The 25,653-nt window shown below is 36.0% G+C and overlaps 4 protein-coding genes across 30 annotated transcripts in view; 2 read left to right on the forward strand and 2 right to left on the reverse strand.

Annotated features, from left to right (window-relative positions):
• Window positions 1–1,060, reverse strand: part of LOC141388939 (transmembrane protein 245) — a 33,897-nt gene extending 32,837 nt beyond the window's left edge. For 6 of the 19 annotated variants that reach the window (XR_012408961.1, XM_073959717.1, XM_073959719.1 and 3 more), the window contains exon 1: window positions 415–912. The gene's annotated coding sequence lies outside the window, so the exon portion shown is untranslated. The other 13 variants (XR_012408962.1, XM_073959726.1, XM_073959718.1 and 10 more) reach the window with 10 other exon arrangements.
• A 3,802-nt stretch (window positions 1,061–4,862) lies between these two features.
• Window positions 4,863–5,446, forward strand: LOC141388943 (uncharacterized). Its single transcript, XM_073959747.1, has 3 exons — window positions 4,863–4,951; window positions 5,012–5,229; window positions 5,308–5,446. Exons 1-3 carry the CDS (start codon window positions 4,948–4,950, stop codon window positions 5,362–5,364), a joined length of 279 nt encoding a protein of 92 aa, XP_073815848.1. The 5' UTR covers window positions 4,863–4,947; the 3' UTR covers window positions 5,365–5,446.
• On the reverse strand, window positions 4,953–6,450 carry PIG-H (Phosphatidylinositol glycan anchor biosynthesis class H). 2 transcript variants are annotated; one of them, XM_073959745.1, is made up of 4 exons: window positions 5,986–6,450; window positions 5,804–5,928; window positions 5,654–5,731; window positions 4,953–5,595 (listed from the first exon to the last, which is right to left on the reverse strand). In XM_073959745.1, the coding sequence occupies exons 1-4, from the start codon at window positions 6,308–6,310 to the stop codon at window positions 5,521–5,523; spliced, it is 603 nt and encodes a 200-aa protein (XP_073815846.1). In that variant the 5' UTR covers window positions 6,311–6,450; the 3' UTR covers window positions 4,953–5,520. The 2 variants fall into 2 exon arrangements, with proteins under 2 accessions (XP_073815846.1, XP_073815847.1); XM_073959746.1 differs by having other exon boundaries at window positions 5,995–6,366.
• A 66-nt stretch (window positions 6,451–6,516) lies between these two features.
• Window positions 6,517–25,653, forward strand: part of flfl (serine/threonine-protein phosphatase 4 regulatory subunit 3 flfl) — a 44,086-nt gene continuing 24,949 nt past the window's right edge. For 2 of the 8 annotated variants that reach the window (XM_073959737.1, XM_073959743.1), the window contains exons 1-2: window positions 6,517–6,697; window positions 14,531–15,194. The gene's annotated coding sequence lies outside the window, so the exon portion shown is untranslated. Of the gene's footprint in view, window positions 6,698–14,321; window positions 14,422–14,530; window positions 15,195–25,653 lie in introns of those variants that run through there. The other 6 variants (XM_073959736.1, XM_073959742.1, XM_073959739.1 and 3 more) reach the window with 4 other exon arrangements.

Below are 25,653 nucleotides of genomic sequence, written 5' to 3' on the forward strand. Positions count from 1 at the left end.
TATCGCTTGTTATTTGACTTTTGACCAATTGCGCTTAATATTCACATATCCCCCCTCTCTTAGTCAAATGTTATCTAGACAAAAACAATCTGCCAACTATGCCAGCGAAGATAAACCAGTTAGCAAGACACGCTAACATTGGTGGCGTCATAACAAAAACAAAATTTTGGATATTTTGTTAACGGTCAAGGCTGTTAACATGTCTGTCGTTGTAGTAACACTAACTGAAAGAAACCAAATGAAGCCCTTAGTAAATATTACAAGTATTTTTCTCGAATTGTTCTTAAAGCGATAAGAATGAAAGCACCGTGATGATGTTATTTCAAGCAAAGCGAACACTCAAAACAACCACACCCGTTTGTTTTAAATAGATTTTTGCATTAAACCTTTATTTATTAAACAATAGGTACTTACCGAACAATTACAGTTCCAATGATGGTAAACAGCTCATTGAAGAGGTTGGACTTGTGGGAACAATTAATAACAATCGCAAGATAACATTTCAACGTTTTTCTATGGCTATTTTCAGATTTTTTTTTCTAATTTCAATCTTGAATATAACAAAACGTTATAGACACAAATTGTTGTTCCGTGCTAGATTCCAGTGCCACTGACTAGTTTATATTTAGACGAGATACAGAATAATTTTTTTCTTCACATATGACGTCACTCTTCTGGTGGTTTATATATTTTTGGTCATTATATGTCGCAATAGTTCAATTTTTCTATATTTTTGCTGAAATCACTCCCAAAATATTCCAAAAAGTGTTATTTATAATTAATAATTGGATATAGTTAATATGGCTCCGTCGCTGAAGCTTTTTAGCTGTTTTACACTTTACCGTCTTCTTAACACAATAACAAACTTCTAACTAAAAATAAAGATGAAGAACATTTTGTTTAGAATATAAAACATTGGTTCTGTTTGGTGAATGAGAGTTCATCCAAGGAACGAATAAGAAAACAAAAGAGATTAACCAATAAAAATGAGTAGCCAAAATAAAACTGAAAGCATGAGAAATGAGACTGTTACGAAGGAGACATGGGAAAATTGATAATCAGCTGATTATTTGATTACAAAGCCAAGTGAGTATTTTACCGGCGGAAATTCGGTACGTGTTATCCATTTACATTCATGGTAGAACAATGAGAGGTAACAGCAATACACAGCTGACTGAACTGGGTTGTAACGTTATGCTTGGTTTACATTTACGAAGTCCACTCGATTTCAACTGTCAATTCCATAGCTCAAACGTCAAATGAAATCTCATCTGGATTTCATTTGACGTTTAACCTATGGATTTGACAGTTGAAATCGAGTGGATTTCGTAAATGTAAACCAAGCATTAGTGTCAAATTCCATACGACATTTTATATATTTATTTCTATTTCGATGTACATTAGAGATATATATTTTTTGAGGAAAAAATATATCATTCCGAAAAAAAAAAAATAAAACACCCTTATAGAGGCGGTACAATATTTGTTAATATCTGAGATATTTTGTTAAAATTGAAATAAAAAATAAAGCCCTAATTAACAAGTGCTTCTTTGATTTCAAAAACAAAAGATTGAAGCAGCTTCTCCTTTTTCAATGAATTTTCAGCGATCCCAAAAATTTTTGCAAGAATTCTACTTTCTGCGAGAAGTTATGCATTTAGTGAAATGATGTGGAAAAATTCAAATTGAAAATGTACTGAATTTTCATTCATGTTTTCCAAAATATTCAATCAAATGTGTTACAGGGCAACCCAGTTCGAAATTTGCTCGGCCTTCTTCATTCTGAACAGAACTTTTATATATCAAAATTTATTATTATGCCCAGCAAAAAAGTTTGGAAGTAATGCAATGCAGAGTTATGATTTCAATACATCTATTGATGCAGTCCACACGGAGTTATGAAAAATGCACTCCGCTCGATACATTTCAGAAGCACTCGCTTATTTCAACTGTCAATTCCATAGCTCAAACGTCAAATGAAATCTCATCTGGATTTCATTTGACGTTTAACCTATGGATTTGACAGTTGAAATCGAGTGGATTTCGTAAATGTAAACCAAGCATTAGTGTCAAATTCCATACGACATTTTATATATTTATTTCTATTTCGATGTACATTAGGGATATATATTTTTTGAGGAAAAAATATATCATTCCGAAAAAAAAAATAAAACACCCTTATAGAGGCGGTACAATATTTGTTAATATCTGAGATATTTTGTTAAAATTGAAATAAAAAATAAAGCCCTAATTAACAAGTGCTTCTTTGATTTCAAAAACAAAAGATTGAAGCAGCTTCTCCTTTTTCAATGAATTTTCAGCGATCCCAAGAATTCTACTTTCTGCGAGAAGTTATGCATTTAGTGAAATGATGTGGAAAAATTCAAATTGAAAATGTACTGAATTTTCATTCATGTTTTCCAAAATATTCAATCAAATGTGTTACAGGGCAACCCAGTTCGAAATTTGCTCGGCCTTCTTCATTCTGAACAGAACTTTTATATATCAAAATTTATTATTATGCCCAGCAAAAAAGTTTGGAAGTAATGCAATGCAGAGTTATGATTTCAATACATCTGTTGATGCAGTCCACACGGAGTTATGAAAAATGCACTCCGCTCGATACATTTCAGAAGCACTCGCTTATAGATCCCTAGCCAAGCAAGCCAATTTGTTGATCCCTACAGTCGCAGTCTTTTTTTCTGAACACAAGAAAGAGTGTCTAAAATTATAAGAATTTGTTTAAAAAAATAAAGAAATACAAACTAAAGTTACGAACATTGCTGTGAGTTGGAGCTGCTGAGTTGGAGTTTTTTGTATAAATCTGAACTGGAGCAGGAGGAAAAATGAAAAACCATTTGGATGATGAAGCAAAATCAGTTGCGGTGTCATAAAATGCAGAGCAGAGGAGTAAACTCAGTTACGATTAAATTTAATGGAGCATTTTTATAATTTTTGTTAATGTAATAAAGTTAATATTCTTGTTTTAGACAAATAAGACTTGTATTTTATTTATATTAGGATATTTGCAATGGCTTGCATTTTATAGCATCTTTAGACTGTATTTAAATTCAATCCAAAACACTACATCAAAGGCTGTGATTTGGATCTAAAATTCATAGGTGAATTCATAGGAAAAGTGCTGTTCTAGTGATTTAACTGCATCCGCGGATGCAAACTTTTTGCTGCGATGATGTCTCAACGATAAATTCATTTTCTATATTAGTACTATACACAATTAATACGATATATAGATAATTTTACGATAATTTTCGATATAAAATTGTAAAGTTCTATATTGTCGTATATTTTTGATGACTAATAGTACGTTTATATATAACCGGATTTAACAAACCCACTGGGTTTCAAATGTCAATTCCTTTACGTATACGTCAAGTAAATCCTCATAAAGAAGTTTAACCCTGCAAAAGGCTATAATATAAACATGGTCTAATTCAAATTACAACTTGTTTTGAAAATTCATGTTCGCTCAGCTGCGCATATGCATCTACCTTGATTATTGTGATATGTTTGAAATCAACAAAAAATAAGTGTACAGACCGGGGTGTATTTCAGGATTTCGTGAAATCCAGTAGATTTTAGAGCGCAAGTGTAAACTTGGCATAACCGGGGTATTATGCTTAGTTTACATTCGGCGTCGTTTCGTGATTTCGAAGGCGTTTCGTGATTACGCGCGGAATCAAGCAAAATTTATCATGATTTCGCATACAAAAATGAAATCATTTCGTGATTTCAGCGAAATCAACATCGAAATCACAGTACACATGATATACAACCCTGTTTTTGCCTAAACAAGTACCAAAAGTGGCAACACTTTTCACGTATCACAATAAACAAGGTAGATGGTCAATTGATGCAATAAAAAATTTTAGTATCAAAATTTGTAAACAATGTGAAAAAATATTAAATTACTTTGTTACAATGCTATTTTTCATTGTGTTCCCGTACTTTTTTAATGGTAATGTTAGAAAAACGAGGGAATTGTCAAAAATTGCTTCCCCATAAAAATTTCTTAAAAAATACGGGAACGGAAAAATGACGGATATTGCAGAAACTCCTGCATAAATGTCAAAATCAACGTATCAGCTATCATATTAGATGACAATGAAAATACTTGCTGCTAGTTTCTACTAGGCCAAAATTGTATGGCAGAAAACAGGAGAAGAAGGTGTTATTCGGCGCTATTTTTATTAAAGAGAAGTGCAAGTTTTGGTAGATTTCGGAGTACGGGAACGCATTTTTAGCACTAACCGGGAAAGCTACTGCAAGTACTAATATTATGCAGGTTCTGAGCACAACTATTACCTATCAAAATTTATTATTATTATGATGTCTCAACGATAAAATCATTTTTTTTAATTTTTTCATTTGTTAGTACTAGACACAATTAATACGGTATATAGATAATTTTACGATAATTTTCCAAATAAAGTTGTAAAGTTCTATATTTTTGATAATTAATTCAATATACAACAACTTGTGAAATTTCATGTTCGATCAGCTGCGCATATGAATCTACCTTGATCATTGTGATATGTTTGAAATCAACAAAAAATAAGTCCCAATTTACATTGGGCGAGTTTACTTGCGGCAATTGTCAGTTTGTAGGTGAGAGAGGGTGCTGAGAGGCAAAGGGTTACCATATGCCTCACCTCTCTCTCCTACAAAATGACAATTGCCGCAAGTAAACTCGCCCAATGTAAATTGGGACTAAGTGTTAACACCGTGGTGTATTTCAGGATTTCGTGAAATCCAGTGGGTTTTGGAGCGCTAGTGTAAACTTGGCATTAATTGGGTTATGCGTTGAAGCTTTTATTTAGTTCACCACAAAGTGAGCAATATGGCAACTCTGTGTGCAAAGATTTTCTGACATTTTTATTGCGGGCTTGATTTTTTTCATTCAAATATCAAAACAACAACACAGAAATGGGTAAAATATATTTAAAAAATCATTTTAATAAAACAAATCTAAAATGTTTGTATTTTACAGATGAAAAACTGAAGGACATCTTAAAAATTCGACCATTGCAAAATACTGTCATTACGTATCGGACCTCAACGGCGGAGTATCGTAAGCTGGTAAAGAATGCTTGTTTGTCGGAGCTAAAGAATCTTGTCAATGTGGAAATGGAAATAGAACAAGTTGAAGTGAAAATTCCAGATGAAAACAAAATACCACCAATGCCCAGTGAAAGGCGTAAGCCCAAGGTAAAATGCGTGTGTGTTGGAAGAATAAATGTTGAAGTTCATGGGTAAATCGATTAACTTTGTTTTCCTTTTTCTTAGGTTTGTGAGCTGCTTAAGGAATGCAGTTTGGTTAACGAGGGCATCAATTTGCTATAGAAGTTATTAATTATCGAGGGAGTATATAGCGCCAATATCACGAGAAGTATGCGACGTAATGGTAAGCAGGATGGTGTGAAATAGATGAATGCAATTTAATGGATGGACTGCATCTTTTTCTGATTTCTGTCTTTCTTAATCAACGAATACCGAACGTCACTCTTGCTTTAGCTGCATTAGATTAAGTTTTTTGTAGATTATGGTTAAACAATCACAAGTGGGTTTGAATACCTAAAAAAATATTGCAAATAAATAAAAGCAAATAGAAACATACACAATAATGAATTACCTTAAATATGGGTATTATAGGCTTCTTTTGGAATAACTTCCCTTTGGTCCTTATAATTAATAAATAACGAAAATCAAACTATATGGAAGAATGAATATGTATTTTGCGCTATTATAACGTTATGTTTACCAAGAGTGTGGTGGTACTTACATTTTCCAACACCTCATTAATGCGTACATCATGTATGTCCGAGGAAGATATAAACGTATTACTTTTCCCCAGTAAACGCTCAATTTGTAGATTTATACCAAAATCGTAACAATAAATGAAACTTTCTAAAAACAGAAAAAATTCATTACTTTACATATTGGCATGTAATGTACAGTCTTTACCAAACATACCAGCTTTTACAAGACTTATCCAACGCCACAGTATTGGAAGGAACCATAGTATTGAAATTATACCGAAATATAGTAATCGGAATGCTGCATTCAAATGTAACCATAAGTAAAAACCGCAAATAATTACAAACACCAAAGTTTGTTTAATAGCAGCCGTCTTTTGTTTGTGGAAGTTCTTGTTAATCAATTTAATTTGAAGAGCATCAATGCTCAATTCATTTATTTCCAAGCGTAGATCTGTTTCTTCGATGCCTTGATATAAATGTGGTTTTGAATGGAAGTCTTGTTTTAAAAGACTTCCTCCCACTTGATCCATAGTCTATTTTTTATTTAATTACTTAAATATAAGCTTTCTTTTAATATTCTAAAATATTTAATATTCTAAATAGGCTTATCAGCTGTTCGGTGTTAGTCAAATTTTTTCTTCGTTTGTTTTGTTTCTTTCCATTCGCTACTTGCCATTCATTCAATATCTATTTTATTTGGGTTCGGGTTCCAAAACAAAACCAACAAAATTCAATCAGTCTTGTGCGCTGTTGTCTAGTTAGTAGTAACGTCGCGAATGTTGTTTCTGTTGCCATTGCATAATCATATAATTTGAGACATTTTGAAAAACATAAACAATCAATCTGTGCGCAACAGCGGTGTTTTTGATAGCTGTAATATTTTAAAGATATTTTTTTCATCTTTGATTTCAGAAAAAGTGAGTGAATATTTGTTTTGTGTAATTCTGACCATTAGGATAATTTCAATTTTCCCTTAAAATGCTTTGTTTTTTTCTTCGCATGTATCTTTGTTTTTGTTTGCCTTCTTTTGCATACGCTTTCCAAATAATTGTAAAAGATTAAATAGAAAATGTAAACAATCGCAGTATTGTAGTATGAGAGAGAAACGTGGTTGCCATATTGCCAATGCAAACAAACAGGTCATTGCCGGTATAGTCATGTTTATGCTAGGTTTACATTTGCGAAATCCACTCGATTTCAACTGTCAATTCCATTGCTCAAACGTCAAACGAAATCTCATCTGAAATCCATTGAATTTCATTTGACGTTTAACCAATGGAATTGACAGTTGAAATCGAGTGGATTTCGTAAATGTAAACCAAGCATTTACACTAGCCTTTTTTTTTTTTTTTTTTTTTTTGGTATTCTAAGTAGCATTATTTGGTATTCTAAGTAGCAGGTTATAGGGCAACACATTCCAATACCGGGCAATTCTAACAATAAAGGATCTTTCAAACAAAGAACTCTTAATTATAGGAACAGTAATTTGCTTGTTCCTGCTAAAGTGTGAAAAAACGAATTTTTCCAGCAGAGATGAGGGGATGCCTCTCTTTATAAAATTATAAAATAAAGCCAAATTATGATATCTAACAAAGTTTCTGAAAGAACAGCCCAAGAATTTAGAAACAAATTCCGAAATGTGATCTCGTCCTCTTATTCCAAAAGCAAAGAGTACCACAGTGTTGACGATTTTCTCTACTTTTTCCATAATATTTGCTATTTTGCCTGAAACTACCTCCAGTCCGTATAATATTTGGGACATTAGCAGTGCATTCGCTATTCTACTTCTAATAGGTAGTGGCAAGAAAATGTTTAGGGAGTAAAGCCTACTTAGTGTACACGAAATTTTACCATGCACTGAGTGAAAATGTTGTATGAAACTTAATCGCTTATCAAGTATAACTCCAAGAACCCTATGGCATTCCACAACCTCCACCCGGGAATTACTTATCTCACTGTAAAATTAGGTAAATTTATTTCCGTAGAACCAAACAAGAACTGAAGCAGGAAAGCAAGGTAAGCAGGCGAGGCAGCTTATGTACCCAGGCCTTTATGAACTTAAAAAACTGCCTACCCAAATATATAATAATAAGGTTGACCTTTGCCTTTTAAGGCCTCGACACATAAGAAGCATGCATTCTTGCTTAAGTCATATCTGGTAAATGACTAAAGACCAAGTTCGACCTAATTCAAATGTGATTCTGAAATCTTTTTATTAGGTCGAACTTGGTTTTTAGTCATTTACCAGATATGAGTTAAGCAAGAATGCCATGCTTCTTATGTGTCGAGGCCTTAAAGGTCTGCGTACATAAGCTGCCTTGCCTGGTTGCTTTGCTTTTCTGCTTCATTTCTGACATAATAAAAATAAAAGAATAAAGAAGGCCGAACAAACTTCGAACTGGGTTGCCCTTTTCTTTTTTATTCTTTTATCAGAAGTAAGCAAGCTAAGCAGGTAAGGCAGCTTATGTACGCAGGCCTTTAAGGCCTGGGTACATAAAACCATGTTTATATTATAGCCTTTTGCAGGGTTAACCTTCTTTATGAGGATTTGTTTGACGTACATGTAATGGAATTGACATATAAAACCCAGTGGGTTTGTTAAATCCGGTTATATATAAACGTACTATAAGCTACCTCGCCTGCTTTCCTTGCTTGCTTCTGATAAAAGAATAAGAAAGAAAAGGTCAACCCAGTTCGAAATTTGCTCGACCTTCTTTATTCTCTTATTTTTATTATGTCAGAAATGAAGCAGGAAAGCAACGCAATCAGGCGAGGCAGCTTATGTACCCAGGCCTCGACACATAAGAAGCATGGCATTCTTGCTTAACTCATATCTGGTAAATGACTAACCCAGATAAAGCCACTGGTCGTTTAAACGCCACAAAAAATGGTTGCAAAAATTGACGTAAAACTCTGGTTTTTTCGAATATTTTTGTGGGGTTTTTTGCATTTTGATATAGTATTGCCTGTTATCTATCATTTCACGTTTATAACGCTTCATTTGATCTACGCATTTCCACGCAATTGGCCTAAAACCCAAGCTATTCAAAAAATCGACTTTTTTGTAATTTTCGATTTTTTTATGAAAAATTAAATATGCGATAAAAATTTAATCATAAATGCTAGAATCATATAAAGTCAGGGATTTGTTAGGAATATAGTAGGAATATTTTCTCAATCAGAAACCAAAGGATTGGCATGTAAGGATACACTAATAATACCCTCCAATGTTTTTGGCACTTTTAAAAGAAGGCCCGATTGCAGGAAAACTATACGTTTTAGAGAAAAAAGTTATTTCCTAAAAAATCCTTAAAAAGTCTCAAAAATATAATTTTCATAAAAATTTTAAGTTTTCTCGCAAAAAAATTCTCGGCGCTAACTGGGCTAATACCCTAGACAGACGGCAGAGTTAATTTGCATTAAAAATTTCCTAATTTGAATTAATTTTCCACCCTGACAGACGATAGTTTCTGCGTTTATGAAATAGCTGTTTGTGTTGTTTGTTTGTACCCAGCAGACAATTTTATAAAGTCCCAATTTACATTAGGCGAGTTTACTTGCGGCAATTGTCAGTTTGATGGAGAGAGAGGTGAGATATATGGTAACCCTTTGCCTCTCAACACCCTCTCTCACCCACAAACTGACAATTGCCGCAAGTAAACTCGCCTAATGTAAATTTGGACAAAGCTTTACAAAAGTTCGCCAAAATATGCGAAACAAATACACTTTCTACCTTTGCACCACGACGAAGAAAAAAATTAATTTAATTTATTCGCGTTATTTTTGAGTCTTTTTAATATTATAAAAATATTGCAAAACTTTAAAAAACATTTGAAGAAGATATAATTTTCGATAGAATTGGTATGGTGGGTAATGACATTTTTTGTGAAAACAAAAATTTTTAAAAGAGATTTGTTTGAAGGCTTTAAAAACGATTAGCTGCTATTCTACTCGCGAAAGACCACTACTTATTTTGAAGCAACGCGAAAATTGCTGATTTGCTTTCCTTTTTTATTTTCTTAAACATGGAAATTTGACAAAAGACAATTGATTTTCAACAGCATTGCCATATTGAAATTGCTAAATTCAGTTTAAATTTCCTTTGATTTTGTGCATTAAGAATGTGGATAATGCACGTATTAATTTGAATTAAGGCAGTTAATGCACCAAGTTCGACCTAAAGAAAAAGTTTCTTTAGAAACTTTTTATCCGACAAATTTGGGCAAGCAAATCCTAATTGGCCGGTAAGCAGCTTTGACATTTGTTCCAGTTCTTAACGTTTCTGTCACTTTTTCGTTCCCGTACTTTTTGAAGAAATTTGTATGTGATTTTTTTTTCTACATTAAATTACCTGTACTTATTTTCAACAGTTTGCTCGTTTGCAACTTTTAGCAGTAAGTCCCTATTTACATTAGGAAATGAGAGAGGGTGTTGAGAGGCAAAGGGTTACTATATGCCTTACCTCTCTCTCCTTCAAACTGACAATTGCCGCAAGGAAAGTTGCCTAATGTAAATATGGACAAAAAAGTAAGGGAACGGAGCTAGTATTGCACCCAGCTGGAATCTTTGTCATACGTTTTCATTATACCATGGATAGCCTAAAGGCCAGGGTACATAAAGGCCTGCGTACATAAGCTGCCTTGCCTGATTGCCTTGCTTTCCTACTTCATTTCTAACATAATAGAAATAAAATAATTAAGAAGGCCGAGCAAATTTCAGACTGAGTTGCCCTTTTCTTTTTTATTCTTTTATCAGAAGCAAGCAAGGTAAGCAGGCGATGCAGCTTATGTACGCAGGCCTTAAGGCCATGTTTGGTTGGTTGGTTTACGTGGTGGCTATACTTTATAGCCTCAATTAGTATGTAAGAGATACCGTTTTGAAAAACCACACCACTCGTTCAGAGATTGCTATTTCGTTGTTGCATGTTGGCAGTTAAATCTAGCCTGATGAGTTAAGGAATCGCAGAAGGTCTCCCAGACCTACTTCTGTTATCTCTGTGATATCACGAAGGAACGGTTGTCTTAGAGGATTGAATCCTCGTTGCATTTGTGCAGGGCAGAGGAGGTGCTCAACAGTTTCCTCCTCTTCTTCATTCCCGCAGCTACGGCAGTGGTCATTGTGCGGTAGATTTAAACGTTTTGCATGGTTGCCAATTGCCCAGTGACCGGTTAACACTGCAATAAGTCTTGCAAGGTTCCGTCGCGTTTGATTGATTAGGAACTTAGTTCGTTTGGCGTTGTATTGAGGCCACGTTAATTTTGATATCTTGCATGTTGCCGTTTTGTCCCATCTACTTTCAGCCAGTGATAGATAGTGTTTGAAGATATCCCCTTTAACTACTCCCATTGGAATTGCGACTGACGCCTTTGGGAGTTCGTTAGAGGCCGATCCTGCTCTAGCTAACTCGTCTGCTTTTTCGTTCCCAGCAAGTCCCTTGTGGCCCGGGATCCAAGTGAGAACTACTCTTGACAGACGCCCTAGTTTGGCAAGTTCTTCTTTACAATCTTTCACTAGCTTTGATGTGACAGAGTTGGATTTTAGGGCAAGGAGCGCCGCTTGACTGTCGACGAAGATTCCTATTGAATTTGCTGTGTGATGCTGTAAAAGTTCAGTACAGGCCTCCTTTATTGCCAGTATCTCCGCTTGAAAGACACTACAGTACTCAGGTAGCTTTGTAGATGTGTATATGTTTGCTTCTTCCGAAAACACACCGGATCCGACTCCACATTTCATCTTGGAGCCGTCCGTGTATACCTTAGTGTCATATGCTATCAATGGTGATCCATTACTCCATTCTCTTCTGCAAAAGGCTGATCAAAAATCAATGTAGGTACTGTCTGTCTCTCCATATTCCTAGAGCTCGGAGTCTTACCGCATTACATGTTGCTGTTGCTTCGATGTGTAAATCAATTGGCAAAATGTGCATCATTATATTGAGGGCTTCGGCCGGACACGTTCGCATCGCCCCTTTTGCCCCGATGCATGCAGATCTTTGTATGCTGTATAGTTTTTTCTGTGTTATTTTCTTGTCCACTGCTGGCCACCACACTAGGGCTCCATATGTGAGAATTGGTCTGATTATGCTGGTGTACTTCCATAACACCATTTTAGGTTTGAGGCCCCATCGGCTTCCAAACAATTTGCGACATGCGTAATATGCAACAGTTGCTTTGTGAGCACGGTGTTCCACGTTACGTTTCCATGACAGCTTTGAATCTAGGATGATTCCTAGGTACTTGGCATGATCTGATAGGGGTATTTGCTGACCTCGCAGTCTTGGGAGATTAGATATTGCATATTTGGTCTTTGTGGTGAATAGCACCATCTCAGTTTTCCCTGGGTTCACTCCCAGACCACATCTTGTGGCCCAAGTATCTAGCGATCTCAGGGCTCCGCTCATAATGTCACTTATTACGGTCGGAAACAAACCAGAGACGAGTATTACCACATCGTCCGCATAGGCAACCACCTTAATCCCCATGTGGTCAACTTTATTGAGAATTTCATTGATGACAAGGAGCCAAAGTAATGGCGAGATAACTCCTCCCTGTGGAGTTCCTCTGTTCACGTGCTTTGACAGTGTACTGTTTCCCAGTGTGGCATTAATAACTCTGCTTTGCAGCATGGTGGTAATCCAACTACTGATGAGTGGTTCCACGCCGAAGTTATCTAGTGCTTGTTTTATAGCTGATGTACTGACGTTGTTAAATGCACCTTCTATATCTAGGAAAGCAGCTGAAGTAAATTGTTTGTGCTCTAAGGACTTCTCTATAGCCCTAACGACTTCGTGTAGGGCTGTATCCGTCGAGCGCCCTTTAATATAAGCGTGTTGGCTAGAAGATATGATGTTTGAGTTGTCCATCTTTTCTCGAATATACACGTCGATGAGTCTCTCGAGCGTCTTAAGTAGAAATGATGAAAGGCTTATTAGTCTGAAGTCTTTAGCATTTTCGTGACTACGTTTTCCTGCTTTGGGTATGAAGTCAATCTTTACCTGTCTCCAACTCGTTGCAACGTAGTTAAGGGATATACATCTACTATAGATGTATACTAGCCAAGGATTTATTATTTCCTCTGCACATTGTAGCATTTTTGGTATGATTCCATCGGGTCCTGGAGATTTGTAGGGAGAGAAGCTGTTTATAGCCCACGTGACTTTACTCGGACTTATTATCTTATCAACTTCACTGTTGTTTTTATCTACAGCTGTAATGGGTCGCATTTCTTCGGTACTGTCCGAGCAGCCGGGGAAGTGTGTGGTAAGACGGATTTCAAGAGATTCGGCTGAGTTTTCGGACTAGGTGCCGTTGTTTCTCTTTATATAGGTAGGATTCGGATGACCTTTTGCCATAACTTTGCTTAGTCTGGCTGTATCTTTGGTATTTTCTAACGATCCGCAAAAATCAACCCATGATTGCTTTTTTGCTTTGGCTATGGCTTTTTTGTACATCTTTAGCTTATCCTTGTATGACTGCCAGGATCCGCTTTGGTAGCTGGCGTTGAAAGCTTTCCGCGATATTTTTGAGTCTTTTTAATATTATAAAAATATTGCAAAACTTTAAAAAACATTTGAGGAAGATATAATTTTCGATAGAATTGGTATGGTGGGTAATGACATTTTTTGTGAAAATAAAAATTTGAAAAAGAGATTTGTTAGAAGGCGTGAAAAACGATTAGCTGCTATTCTACTCGCGAAAGACCACTACTTATTTTGAAGAAACGCGAAAATTGCTGATTTGCTTTCCATTTTTATTTTCTTAAACATGGAAATTTGACAAAAGACAATAGATTTTCAACAGCATTGCCATATTGAAATAGCTAAATTCAGTTTAAATTTCCTTTGATTTTGTGCATTAAGAATGTGGATAATGCACGTATTAATTTGAATTAAGGCAGTTAATGCAAATTAACGCTGCCGCCTGTCTAGGGTATTAGGTCATGTTTATATTATAGCCTTTTGCAGGGTTAACCTTCTTAATGAGGATTTATTTGACGCATACACAAAGGAATTGACATTTGAAACCCAGTGGGTTTGTTAAATCTGGTTATATATAAACGTACTATAATAGTACGTTTATATATAACCGGATTCAAAGTCAATTCCATTGCTTATATTTCATATAAATCATCATAAAGAAGGATAACCCTACAAAAGGCTATAATATAAACATGGCCTTAGTATTTGTGCAATCTATAATTAATAATCCCACTGGGTTTCAAAGGTCAATTCCATAGGGCAAACGTTAATTAAATCCTCGTAGAGAATGTTAACCCGGCAAAATGCCCATTAATGTGCCTTCTTCAATTTACAAAAAAAAAAATCATTACATTTTACATCAAATAAGTTAAAATTTGACAGCATACAAAATAATAATCACCGCCAATTGATAATTATATTATAGAAATATGTAAACACAGCTTAACGAATCTATACGTCAACACAACAAATTGCAACTAATGTGTGAACATCCCTTATACTTAATCATTTACAATTTCCCATTAAGATGTGGCAACACTATCACCGAAAAACAACTTTCTTTCAGTGTTGCAACTAAGGTAGTAGTGTTTTGTTTATTCTCGCTCTAAAAGGTGTTTTAAAATGAAAGGAATAACATTCAAGAACGAACAAACATAAATTAATGTAAATATTATTAATTTTAAAACTTTTTAACAATTCATTGTGTCTTAATTGCTGTTATTTCCTTTATTTATATTGTGTGTGTTATTCTTTTTACTACTCTTTTTTTCAGTAGCCAGTAGCCGTCAGTTGCAAATAAACAACCCTGTTTGTTGAACAAATTTCCAATATGGCGGATCGGTAGAATGACGAATGTTTTGTGGCTAACTCGTCGTTGTTATAGGACAGTCGGATCGGTGTGTGTTAAATAAAACGTAGGATTTCATTTGGAGAATTTCCTTAATAAAAACCCCAAAAAGTTAATAAAAGTTTCAACAAATTACACACTAAATGATGAGAAAACGTAAAACAAAGAAATTTTCTAAAAATTTCGCCGATTCACAGCTTTAATTTGCCAACGAAAAAATTCACACACAGAAAAAAGAAGGTGCAGACATCGAAAGAAAAAAACTTGAGCACTGAAAAAAGAAGCAGCTAAATAAAGAGTAATTGAAAAAATAATACAGATTGTAAAGTAGTGTTGAAGTGAACGCGAGCCACCATTCGTACGAAGAAGGAACATAACGCGAGTGTTAATTTTTTTGAGGAAGAAAATAGTGTGTTTTTACAGAGTGTTTTTTATTTTTATATAAAACAAGAAAAGATAAGCGATCAATACTTACAATCTTATTGAAGAAGATATAATCGCAATTAAAAAAATTTGAGAAGTTCTATACAACATAACCCCGCTGCCGGTGAAAAGAGAGCGAGATATCTTGTTAATTGAAAAGAAAAATGTATGTATAATTGTTGTTAGCAAGAATAAGCCTTTAATTTTATTATTGTTTTTCGAAACTAAGCAAACATAACTTGCCTTTGGCCTTCGTTTGCAATGTATTTTTCGGCTTTTTTTGTTCATAATTTTAATTTTATTTGCTGCGTTTTGTGTGCATGAGTGTGTGTGTGTTAAATTGTGTTTTTTTTTTTTCTTCGAATGAGTGTTCAATTTTCCCTTGTTTTTTGTACGCGCTAGTCAATCATCGTGAGTTTTGTTTGTGTGCGTTTGTTTGTTGTACAATGGAAGTGAGCGATTGGCGGCGGTCGTAAATGTTTAGAAAATTAAAACGACGTCAATGTACCAACCAAACCATCCAAATCACCGACCGTGATGTTGTTGTCCCATCAGCTATTCATCCATCCATCCATCTTTTTTGCTGCTGTACGTGTTGGACAACGAACGACGGCTTTATGTGCCAAAATAACAACTCTGTTTTATTGTGTGTATTGTTTCATCGTGCTTGTTCGTCGTCGTCCCTCGTTTATGCAAAAATGAGTAGGAATATGTCATTATACCAGTCATGGAGAAAAGAAAACTGGAATTAATTTATGCAAAATATTTTGGGCAAAATTAAAGAAAAAAAATATTGTGGAGGTGCAGGGAAAATTTAATCACAAAGAACATTGTTTAAGATTTTGTTTTTATTTTCCCATTGGCTTTCTTTTTGGTGTCTGCGCTGTTTTTCCATGCGCGATGTTAGCCGTTTGGTGGTGAATTTTAAGATTATTTTATTTGTTTCTGTGCATATTTTGCTCACCATTTGTTGGCATTTATATTGCATTTTATTTTGCCTTATCTGCGTTTTGCACGCTTTTTCGTATTTTTGTGTGTATCCATTATTTTTAAAACAATTCTTCGTTTTGCTTTTCCAACTTTATGGAATTCGCTCACTAGAAACCAACAACCAACCAACAGAGGTCGGTCTTCGTGTATTTTGTGTGGTGTTTTACTTCGTGTATAATTATGTGATGTGTGTGTATTTGTTTTTACAAAACATAAATATTTTGTTAAACAAAAATTAAAATTTGCATAATTCCCTCATCTGTCTGTTCCTCATCTCTAAAAAACAACAAATTGGAATAAAAGTTCATTCAACGACGCCTGCAGTCATCATCGTCATTATTATGATTCAACATGCATTGACAAGTGACGTCGTAGTCTTCGTTTTATTATTGCAATAATCGGTACCCTTGAATGTTTTTGATACGATACGACGTCGCCTAACCATGCAGCGTGCGGCGTACTACTGTCTGCCAGCCAACAGTTGACGGCGGCGTTGGTGGCAACAGCGTCAATGTGTAATGATGTCAACGTGTGTTATGTTCTTTACTATGTGTGGTATTTAAATAGTTTTATGATATTTATGGGTCAATGGACACAGAAAATCAAGAAAAAGCATTAAATTGTTTGCATAAATTCGTGATTTTTGCATTTAAATATTTCCCCCAATATAAATGTCTTCAAAATTATAAAAAAATATTCCCTTGTTATTCCCACAGTTTACGAACGTAAAAACTAGTGTGTATCTAAGTGAAAATGAAAAAGAGGAATGCCCAAAAGGTGTAATTACAGAACATGAAATGATAAAGACAAAAAAAGTAACAAACAAAACAAGATTGTTGTGGGAAAGATGGTTTTGGATATTAATCAGAATGCTAATTTTCAAAAAATTCTTGTCAATTTTTAGGAAACATAACGGTAACATGTTTAAAGTTAATATACCTGTAATACGTATATAATTTTATAAACTGTTTATTTTTATGAGATGAGATATGACTTATTTGCAAATGTTTAAACTTTATCACCATTACGTTGTTTAGGTGCACCACTCGGATAAGGCTGACATTTTTACCATGAGTAGTCCTTTGAACCCCGATCAGGACGATATATAGTTTTCCGTGGGGAATTCCATACTTCCCGAGATATGGGTATACCGTTACGCAGTTTACCGACTCCTGTCACATCGGGCTGAAATTTTTACCATGAGAAGTCCTTGGGAACATGATTGCAAAGATAAAGGTCGCATTAAATTCAGACCATATTCCAATCCTTGTCACTGTAGAGAAACCAAGCGATTTCGATTTGTCCGACCATGAATAAAACGGTGAGAAAATATTCTGAGAAATTCGAAGCAGCTTTGCTCCACAATAAAGGGCTAATATTGTTCAAAATTATATAAAAAACCCCTATTAACGCTTTCAACAACATCCAGAGTTCCCATGCCAAAAAGTGTGCCACACAGTTCTGCCGTCAATTTTTTAAACATCCACCTTCGCAGAACAATCGTGTTAAGAGAGCCATAATCTACAAATCTAAACCATTCAAAGCCCTTGGCCAAGATGACATCTCAATGCTCATGTTAAAGAAGCTCGGTGCAACAGGCTTGTGTTGCGTGACCAGAGCTCTAGAGTTGTCAATTACACCGTTTGTGATTCCGGATGTCGTCAGAACGTACCACGGTGACAGCTCTTTACTTGTCCAAGGAGTTCGTTACGTCGATCAAGGGAAAGTAGGGGAGAAAAACAGGAAAGTGGTAGAAGGAGAGTAGAGTGAGAGTAGTAGATGGGATATTGGAAAGAGAAGGTGGTTAGTTGAACTTGCTTAGCCTAGAATCAAACCGACCCATAGCCATTTAACGCTCCTTCGTAAGATAACAGGCAAGTTTTCATCGAATTCCAAATATCTAAAAATCAAAAGAGGGTGCTGCAAGGTTCTTTTACCCATTTTGTTCATCCTTCATCTTGCGAAACTTCCCAATTCACCAGCAAATATTCCGATGGTGTCGTACGGTGATGACTGTTCCATTATTGCATTAGGATTTAATATTTACGATGCAAGTGCTCAGATTTCCGACCATCTAGCCTCAGCCGATAATTTCTTACGGCGGGAGCGCATTCTCCCTTTATCCCCTAAAAAGTCATCCGTGTCACGTTTTACTTTCCTCGACAGGAGTATAACTACAGTCGATAATCCAGAACTACTTTGATAATCTCCTTCATTTCTCGTCACAGACCCCGCATATAAAGCAGGAAGTAAAAGCCAGGAGTCCAAGTCCTCAAAGTAGTATCTGGATAAGCAAACATTTGTAGCGAAGTATAAAGTCATCGGTCGTTCCGTCCAGTCTGGTCTTCCTTCCTCAGCGACACAGAATGGGAAAGTTTGCAAGCATAGCATATTGTCCAGTGTGAATTAACCTTCATGAGGAAACCAGGATGCTGTCTGTCAGGCAGTATAATTTGTTGTTGAGAAGAAAGTTCCGTGTCATCCCAGCCATCACTCTGTGCTGGAAGATTCACCACCCCGACAAATTCGTCAGTTGCTATCGTAAAGGGATCCATGACATCATTGCTTCGGACGCCAATCCATTTTCGATAGCGAACTCCATGTAAACCGTACATCAACAGGCGATCTCCGACACCATAAGTGGCTTTAGATGCAATAAAGAGATGCATATCTTTCCATCAAAGCCTTCACTACACCCAGCATCTATACAGCTGCTCGTCTGCACCCCCGATTCTAACTGTTATTGATGTGTGGTTACACCCAACTGAAGTCGCACAGTTTCTTCGGTTCCCAACATACATTCCTATTCACACAGCTAATTTATACTATACGTTTATATGTGTCCAAAGGAGTTCTTGTAGGAGTAGATAGGACAGCATAGGTATTTAACTTCAATAAAAAGTTCTAATGCATCTCCATTCAAAACTGGGGGTGGAAATTGGGAGGTTTGCTCTTCCTGGTAAATACAGTTGAAACGACATATCGGTTATAAAGACAAAATCCAAAAGACTCAACATTTTGCAGTCCCTTGGCCGTCGTTATAAGCGATTTTGACTGTAGTACGATATCCGTCTTCTCCTTTCTTGGTTTACAAGAAACTTCTAGCATATAAAGATTCTTTGAGGCATAAATGAGGCGCTCAGCGCTAAAACGGCCTATCCCACATGCCCAAAAAATCAAACTGACTCAAAGATCTAACTGTAACCTTTTGAAATAAGTTCTAAAAAAACTCCATATTACATTGTATAACACTAAGTTATATTTAGCTTCGTTCCCGTACTTTTTAATGGTAAAACTCGTAAAAGAGAGAACTGCAAAAAATTTGTTATCACACACAAGTTTTTTGAAATAGTTCGGGAACGGAAAAATGGAAAATACGTCAAAAAAACTGGAAGAAATGTCAAAGTCGGCGTATCAGCCAATCAGACGCCGGCAACCATGTTACTATTTTTTTACTCGACCAAATTTGTCGTGTAAAAAGTTTTTAAAGAGAGCGTCATTCAGCGCCATTTTTGTTTAAAGAGAAGTGAACATTTTACAACTTTTTTGTGTACGGGAACGCTTTTTCGAGTAAAATGTGTAAAAGTCGTAAAAATTGTAAAAACTTTTTAGTTCTGGAACACAGCTTTTATATTACCTGCTAAAAAAGCAATATGGAGTTTTTTAGTATTTTAAAAGGTTCCGCTTAAAGCACATACGCTCCAAGTTGCTACAACATCATGATCAATGTTCAGTTCAAATATAAACGGCTTTGATCAATATTAAGCTTTTGATTCCATAAATAAAAGAAATCTCAAACTACAGTCCCAATTATAGTTATCAATACAATTGATATTGCTCTGACTTGAGTCCAAAAACGTAAATTATGCCGACAGAAGTCCTCTTCAAAGTTTCTTACAGTTTAGGCAAGGGCGATGTGTCTTCAAACTCATCAAAGTCAGGTGTGCGATCCGAAACGACAAGAGTCTTAAACAACCATGAACTGTCTCCTTAGCCATTCTTACAGCCGCAACAATCCAACTTATATAATTCCACCTAAATCATTTTTGTAGGTGTAATGGGTGATATTCGAAACTCCCCATTATACCTACTGATTTCTAAGTATTATTGAAATAGTTCGTAGAATTCTGTCAATTTTTGGCAATAAAAGTGAACAATAGATCAACGAACAACATTATGCTAATTTAAAACCAAACCATGGAATATAACTCCATTATTTAGCGGTTAATTATCTGTTCGATATGCAAAACTTGGACACCGGTAGCAGCAAAAGTATAGTGAAAAAAACACGAAAATCGAGCACTAAAAATAACAACAACTGATACTAAACCCCCCAATAAGAGGAAGGCAACAAAATAACAATAACAAATCACTTTGATGAGATTCTTTACTCAGCACGCATACAAACACAACAACATAGTACAACCATTGACGTACAGTGTTGGGGGCAATCAAGAAATAACCGGTTTTTTTATGGCAGCAAACAAAAAACTGTTTATACAAAACGTTTTGCGGTTTTATTTCTTTGATACTCAAAACACGTTTCACGTAATCGGCAAATCATCATCAACAAATGAATTAGTAGGATTTTTATACAACATGTGTCAATGACTAAGGAAATTAATTTATTTTTATTTCAGGACGAAAATGTAAATTTTATTACATACCTAGGTATTTGTTTAGTAAAATTTGGTATTTTAGTTTAGAGTTTTCTTTTCATTCTTGAAATCGTATCAATGTTTTCTTGCCAAAGTTTTGCACACAAATACAGTGGGTACATTGTTTACTCATTACAAGGAGATGCTCTTTTGCCCCACTTCCGCCTCTGAGTAGAACCCCCCAATTCACATAACTTCTCAGACTCTCTCAGTCTGCCAGTAGTAGTGATGATGATGACGGTTTCTGTTATGGGTTTGTGTCATTTAACTGAGGGGTTAACAAAGCAAAAAAAGTGTAATGCCAAGGAAATTAAATATTAAATAAAACAAAAAATAACTTGTTTAGTATATACACAAAATTCGTTTAACCACCACCACCCCATTGCTACATACAATGTGGCAGTAAAAACAACCGAAGTACGTCGCCCGCCCGCCACACGAGAGTATTCACACAATACAAAGTTCTCTTTTGACGTTTATTAACTGTATGATGTCTGTGTTGACTGCATCTCAAACCTCATTGTTTATTTTTGTTGTTGTTTGTTATTTACTATTCTCCCGGCAGAAGTAAAACAAAATAATATGATGAAATTGTTGTTAGTATTCTTATTGAAGTAATCTAAATACAGTGTGCCTGTGTAATCTTGTAATCGTGAAAAATATAACAAATAAAACTTGTTGTTAGAGCAAGAACAGTGTACTGATCATGTTATTTCATTATGTCGAAAATTAAAGAAATCAAATAGAGAAAGGGCTTGCTTGAAAATACAATATTCCCCCTTGCGTACTAAGTAGTGGTTGTCGTAACAATTTGGTTGGAATCGAGGCTTATTTCCTGAAAAAATTGGTATTATCAGAAAATGGAAAACGAAAGAAAATGAAAAAAAAAGAACTTATAGGCATAATGGGGGGTTCTGAACGAAAATTTCCTGTGAGTTTTGCTTTTCCTCCGTTTCAACATAATGGAGAAAGTGAGAAAATTGACAGGGAATTTACGTTCAGAATAACTCGAAATAATTATTTGTGGTCCATACTATGTACCTCGTAATATTTCGGTCCACTTCTTCGGCTGCCAAGCACACAAAATTTCGGAAAAGTGCAGTTTAAGACCTGCTCTCGAATCGTTTTGATTCTTTTTTGGGACAACTTCACACTTTCTGAAAAAATAACGTCCCGAAAGCTGTAAAGTATTCCCACGACCATTATGTGAGCCTGGTGCGTACGTCAACTTTCGAAGCGTATTAACGATAATACAAATTTGTCCACGGGCAATTCCATACTTCCTAATAAAATGGTCCGAATGCAGTAAAATATCTCCACGACCACCATGTGCGGCTGGAGCGCACGACAACTTTGCTTATCGGTCCACTCCTTCCGATACTCCCCCAGAAAAGTTAAAAATTTTAACCTAACTGATTTCGTTCAAACTTTGGATATCAAATATTTTGTTCAAATTTAGTTTAAAAAAAGTAAAAAGACAACATTCAGTAAAAATTTTCAATTTGATTAAATTTACGATTATGATGTTTGAATATTTTTAACTTTTGACAACTGCCTAAAGTTACAAAATGTTACTGAACAAAATTCCTTCAGTAAAAATTATTAGTTCTCAGTAATAAAATTTTCAAAACAAGTTTCTCAATTCATTCTCTTTTACCAAAGACATAAATACAACTAAGACTAGACAAAATGCATGCAACAAAAAAATGTTTACGAAACTTTACCTTAACATTACCCTTAACAGGTTGCAGTTAATTCAAAATCGCAACCAAGGAGGAACATTTCATGTAATGGTATCAGAAACGAAATTTATGAATTCAAGGATCTATTCAAGAATAGTTCTTTGTCAATTGGATCGGTAAATTCGGTTAAATACGTAAAAATGTATAAAAGAAAAAAATGTTATATCACCATATCGTGATATAACATTATCTTAAATTCAAAAGCCATTCACTGAAGAATGATAGCAAAAAAATGTCTTATCTTGTTGTATTTATGTCTTTGCTTTTACTGAACATTTGTGTAAAAAAACAACTTCAGTAATAATTTGTAATAATTATTACAAATTATCGAGTACGCAGACACACTTTTTATGTTCGAAAATGTTCATATCGGTTAACTTCTTAGGGTACCCTTTCACAAAAATTCAATTTTTTTGATTATGTGCAGTTTAAGGTCTGTTCGAGGATACTTTGAAAAAAATTTACCGAAGGTATTCCTTGTGGTCCTGTTTACAGCGGTATTATGTTCTGTTATGTCCTCTAAATTCCATGGTGACCAAATGAAATGACTGGTGGGCGCGATATCTATCAACAAGAATGACTCCCAAATTAAGATCCAATTCGAAAATGGACCTCGGCCAGCAACATTTTTTGAGCTTTAATCCATTCAACTCCATATTTTTGTCGGCAAATTCATATTTCCAAAAAGAGCCACAAAATTCCGAAAAGCCTCTAAATATATATAAAAAATTGAATTGAATTGAAAAAAAAAATTGAATTGAATTGAAATGGAAAGTGATACGTATGACATTGTAGGGGATAACGTATGATTGCACACCCGGAAGAAATTATTGATGGTGACTATATAGTCAGAAATCTTAGATATTTTCTGGTGGATTGTGGAATTTGGTAAAATAAAGATTAAAGAAAATGTGTGAAAAGACTGCGCCTTGTGGCAATCTCAATTTGATCTTGAGGCCGAAAAATAACATGTGTATTTCTGATTGTTGTTGTTGTAACTGTGTTTATTATGTTTGTATTTTCGTTCTTCTGTTCAATCTGGCTCTATCTCTAGTTCCTGGGATGTAACCACAGATCCACTGGAGTTAGATGAGTAGGTTTGGCGGGGCAGTTGAAAAGGTGTTTTGTGTCGCGCATACTGGGCAGATATCTTGCACGGCGCGGTCGATTTCCGCCCAATAAGAATTTAGGCGACTGTAATATCCCGAGCGTTGTTGAGTCAAAACTACTCTAGTTTGTCGTGGCAGCTGACGCTCCTCAGCTGCGATAGATGGGGGATGTACTTCGAGGACTTTATTCAAACTATATTTGCTTATGGCCTTGGCAACTGTGTCCGTGTGAATGCTGTTCAAACCTGCCTGATATGCCTGTTGATCTAGAGGTTCTCTCCTATATTGTTGGACCTCCAGATGGTGATTGGGATGGCTCTCACGGTAACACCCGAGCAAGTACTGCAACGAAAGCATCTGATTGTGTTGCTTTACTGGAAGAATCGTTGCCTCCTCATGTAGATGGTCCACTGAAGACTTGAGGAGGCACCCTGTTGCTGTTCTTAGGGCGGCATTCTGGCAGGTTTGAATCTTTTTTTTCCAATACGTATCATATAATACCGGGGACCAAACTGGGGCCGCATAGCTTACCACAGACCGACCTATCGCGTTATATGTGGTCAACAAGGTTTCTTTATCTGCACACCAAGTGCTGCCGGCTAGGGACTTGAGGACCTTGTTCCTACTTTTCAGTTTGTCGCAGATAGCTGTGGCGTGCGCACACAACTTGAAAGTAGTGTCGAACGTGACCCCTAACATTTTGGGGCAGTTTGTGGTCGAAATTCTGCTACCGTCGACCACGACATTCAATTCTCTTCCAAACTGTGCTGTCCATGAGGTGGACAGAGTGGCTGTAGATTTTGTGGGGGAAATCTGCATATTCCTCGCGTAGAAAAAGGTTGTAAGATCGGTTAAATAGGAGTTCAGTCTCTCACAGATGCCATCAGGGAAGGTACTTGACGCCAAGATCCCGAATACGTTACGATATCGATGCCGTCTGGAGGGGGGCGCAATTCTCTTCCAAACTGCGCTGTCCATGAGGTGAACAGAGTGGCTGTAGATTTTGTGGCGTAAATCTGCATATTCCTCGCGTGGAGAAAGGTGGTAAGGTCGGTTAAATAGGAGTTCAGTCTCTCACAGATGCCATCAGGGAAGGTACTTGACGCCAAGATCCCGCATACGTTACGATATCGATGCCGACTGGAGGGGGGCGGAATACAGGAGAGATAGAAGTTAAATAGTTCCGGAGATATCACCCCACCTTGGGGAACTCCCTGTTTCACTCTACGTGGTTTGGACTTCTTGTTCCTGAATTCCACATACGACTGGCGTCCACACATATAGTTGACTATCCAACGTTTCAAACTTGGCCGGAGGGTTGTCTATTCAATGTCCTCAAACAGCGTGGAGTGCCTGACTGTATCAAAGGCTTTTGATAAGTCAAGCGCCACCATCACTGTTCTATCACACGGCTGTCTCTGGTTGAGTCCTTGACAAATATATGTGGAGATGGCGTGCAGCGTTGTTGTCGTGCTGTGCTGCTTTCGGAATCTATGCTGATTATCAGCAACTTGATAGCTATTCCTGATACTGTTGAGGACTGGCCACAAGGGTCTTTGCAAATCGGCCTGTACGATTCACTTTTGCTGGCATCCTTGCCTAACTTCCGTAGCGGGACCACCCTGCACATTTATATGCTTCAGGAACAATGAGGGTGGCTAGCGACAAGTTGAGAACTTTAGTGAGATACTCCACTCCATCAGGGCCCAACGCTTTGGATGATTTAGCGTTCCTGGTGGCATTTGCAACATCATCCTGGTGACATGTATTTCTGGTGACATGTCCTTGTTAAAATAATGGGTTAGTAAGAAAATTTTGAATAAGTTTTTTCCTGGGATACCTACCCGTAGTAAAAAATGCATTAATTTCATCGATTATTTTCATACCATTCTCTTCCCAATCGATTTTGTTTATTTTTGTTTGATTTCTTATCAGTGTTTTTTTCACATTTAAATTGCATTATTCACTGTTTTATTTAATTTCGAACAAATTGTTTTTATTTTTTTGTCATAGCAAAACAAAAACGTGCATGATGATGATGGATATTGTGAGTTGCTACTTCCCAACCTGGTACTGCGACGTCATTACATTACGACGTCCTCCCAATATTTTCCCGTATTATGTTA

This window comes from Musca autumnalis, unplaced genomic scaffold (genome assembly GCF_047663935.1).
Source record: "Musca autumnalis isolate F117 unplaced genomic scaffold, ASM4766393v1 scaffold_1, whole genome shotgun sequence".
NCBI lineage: Eukaryota > Metazoa > Arthropoda > Insecta > Diptera > Muscidae > Musca > Musca autumnalis.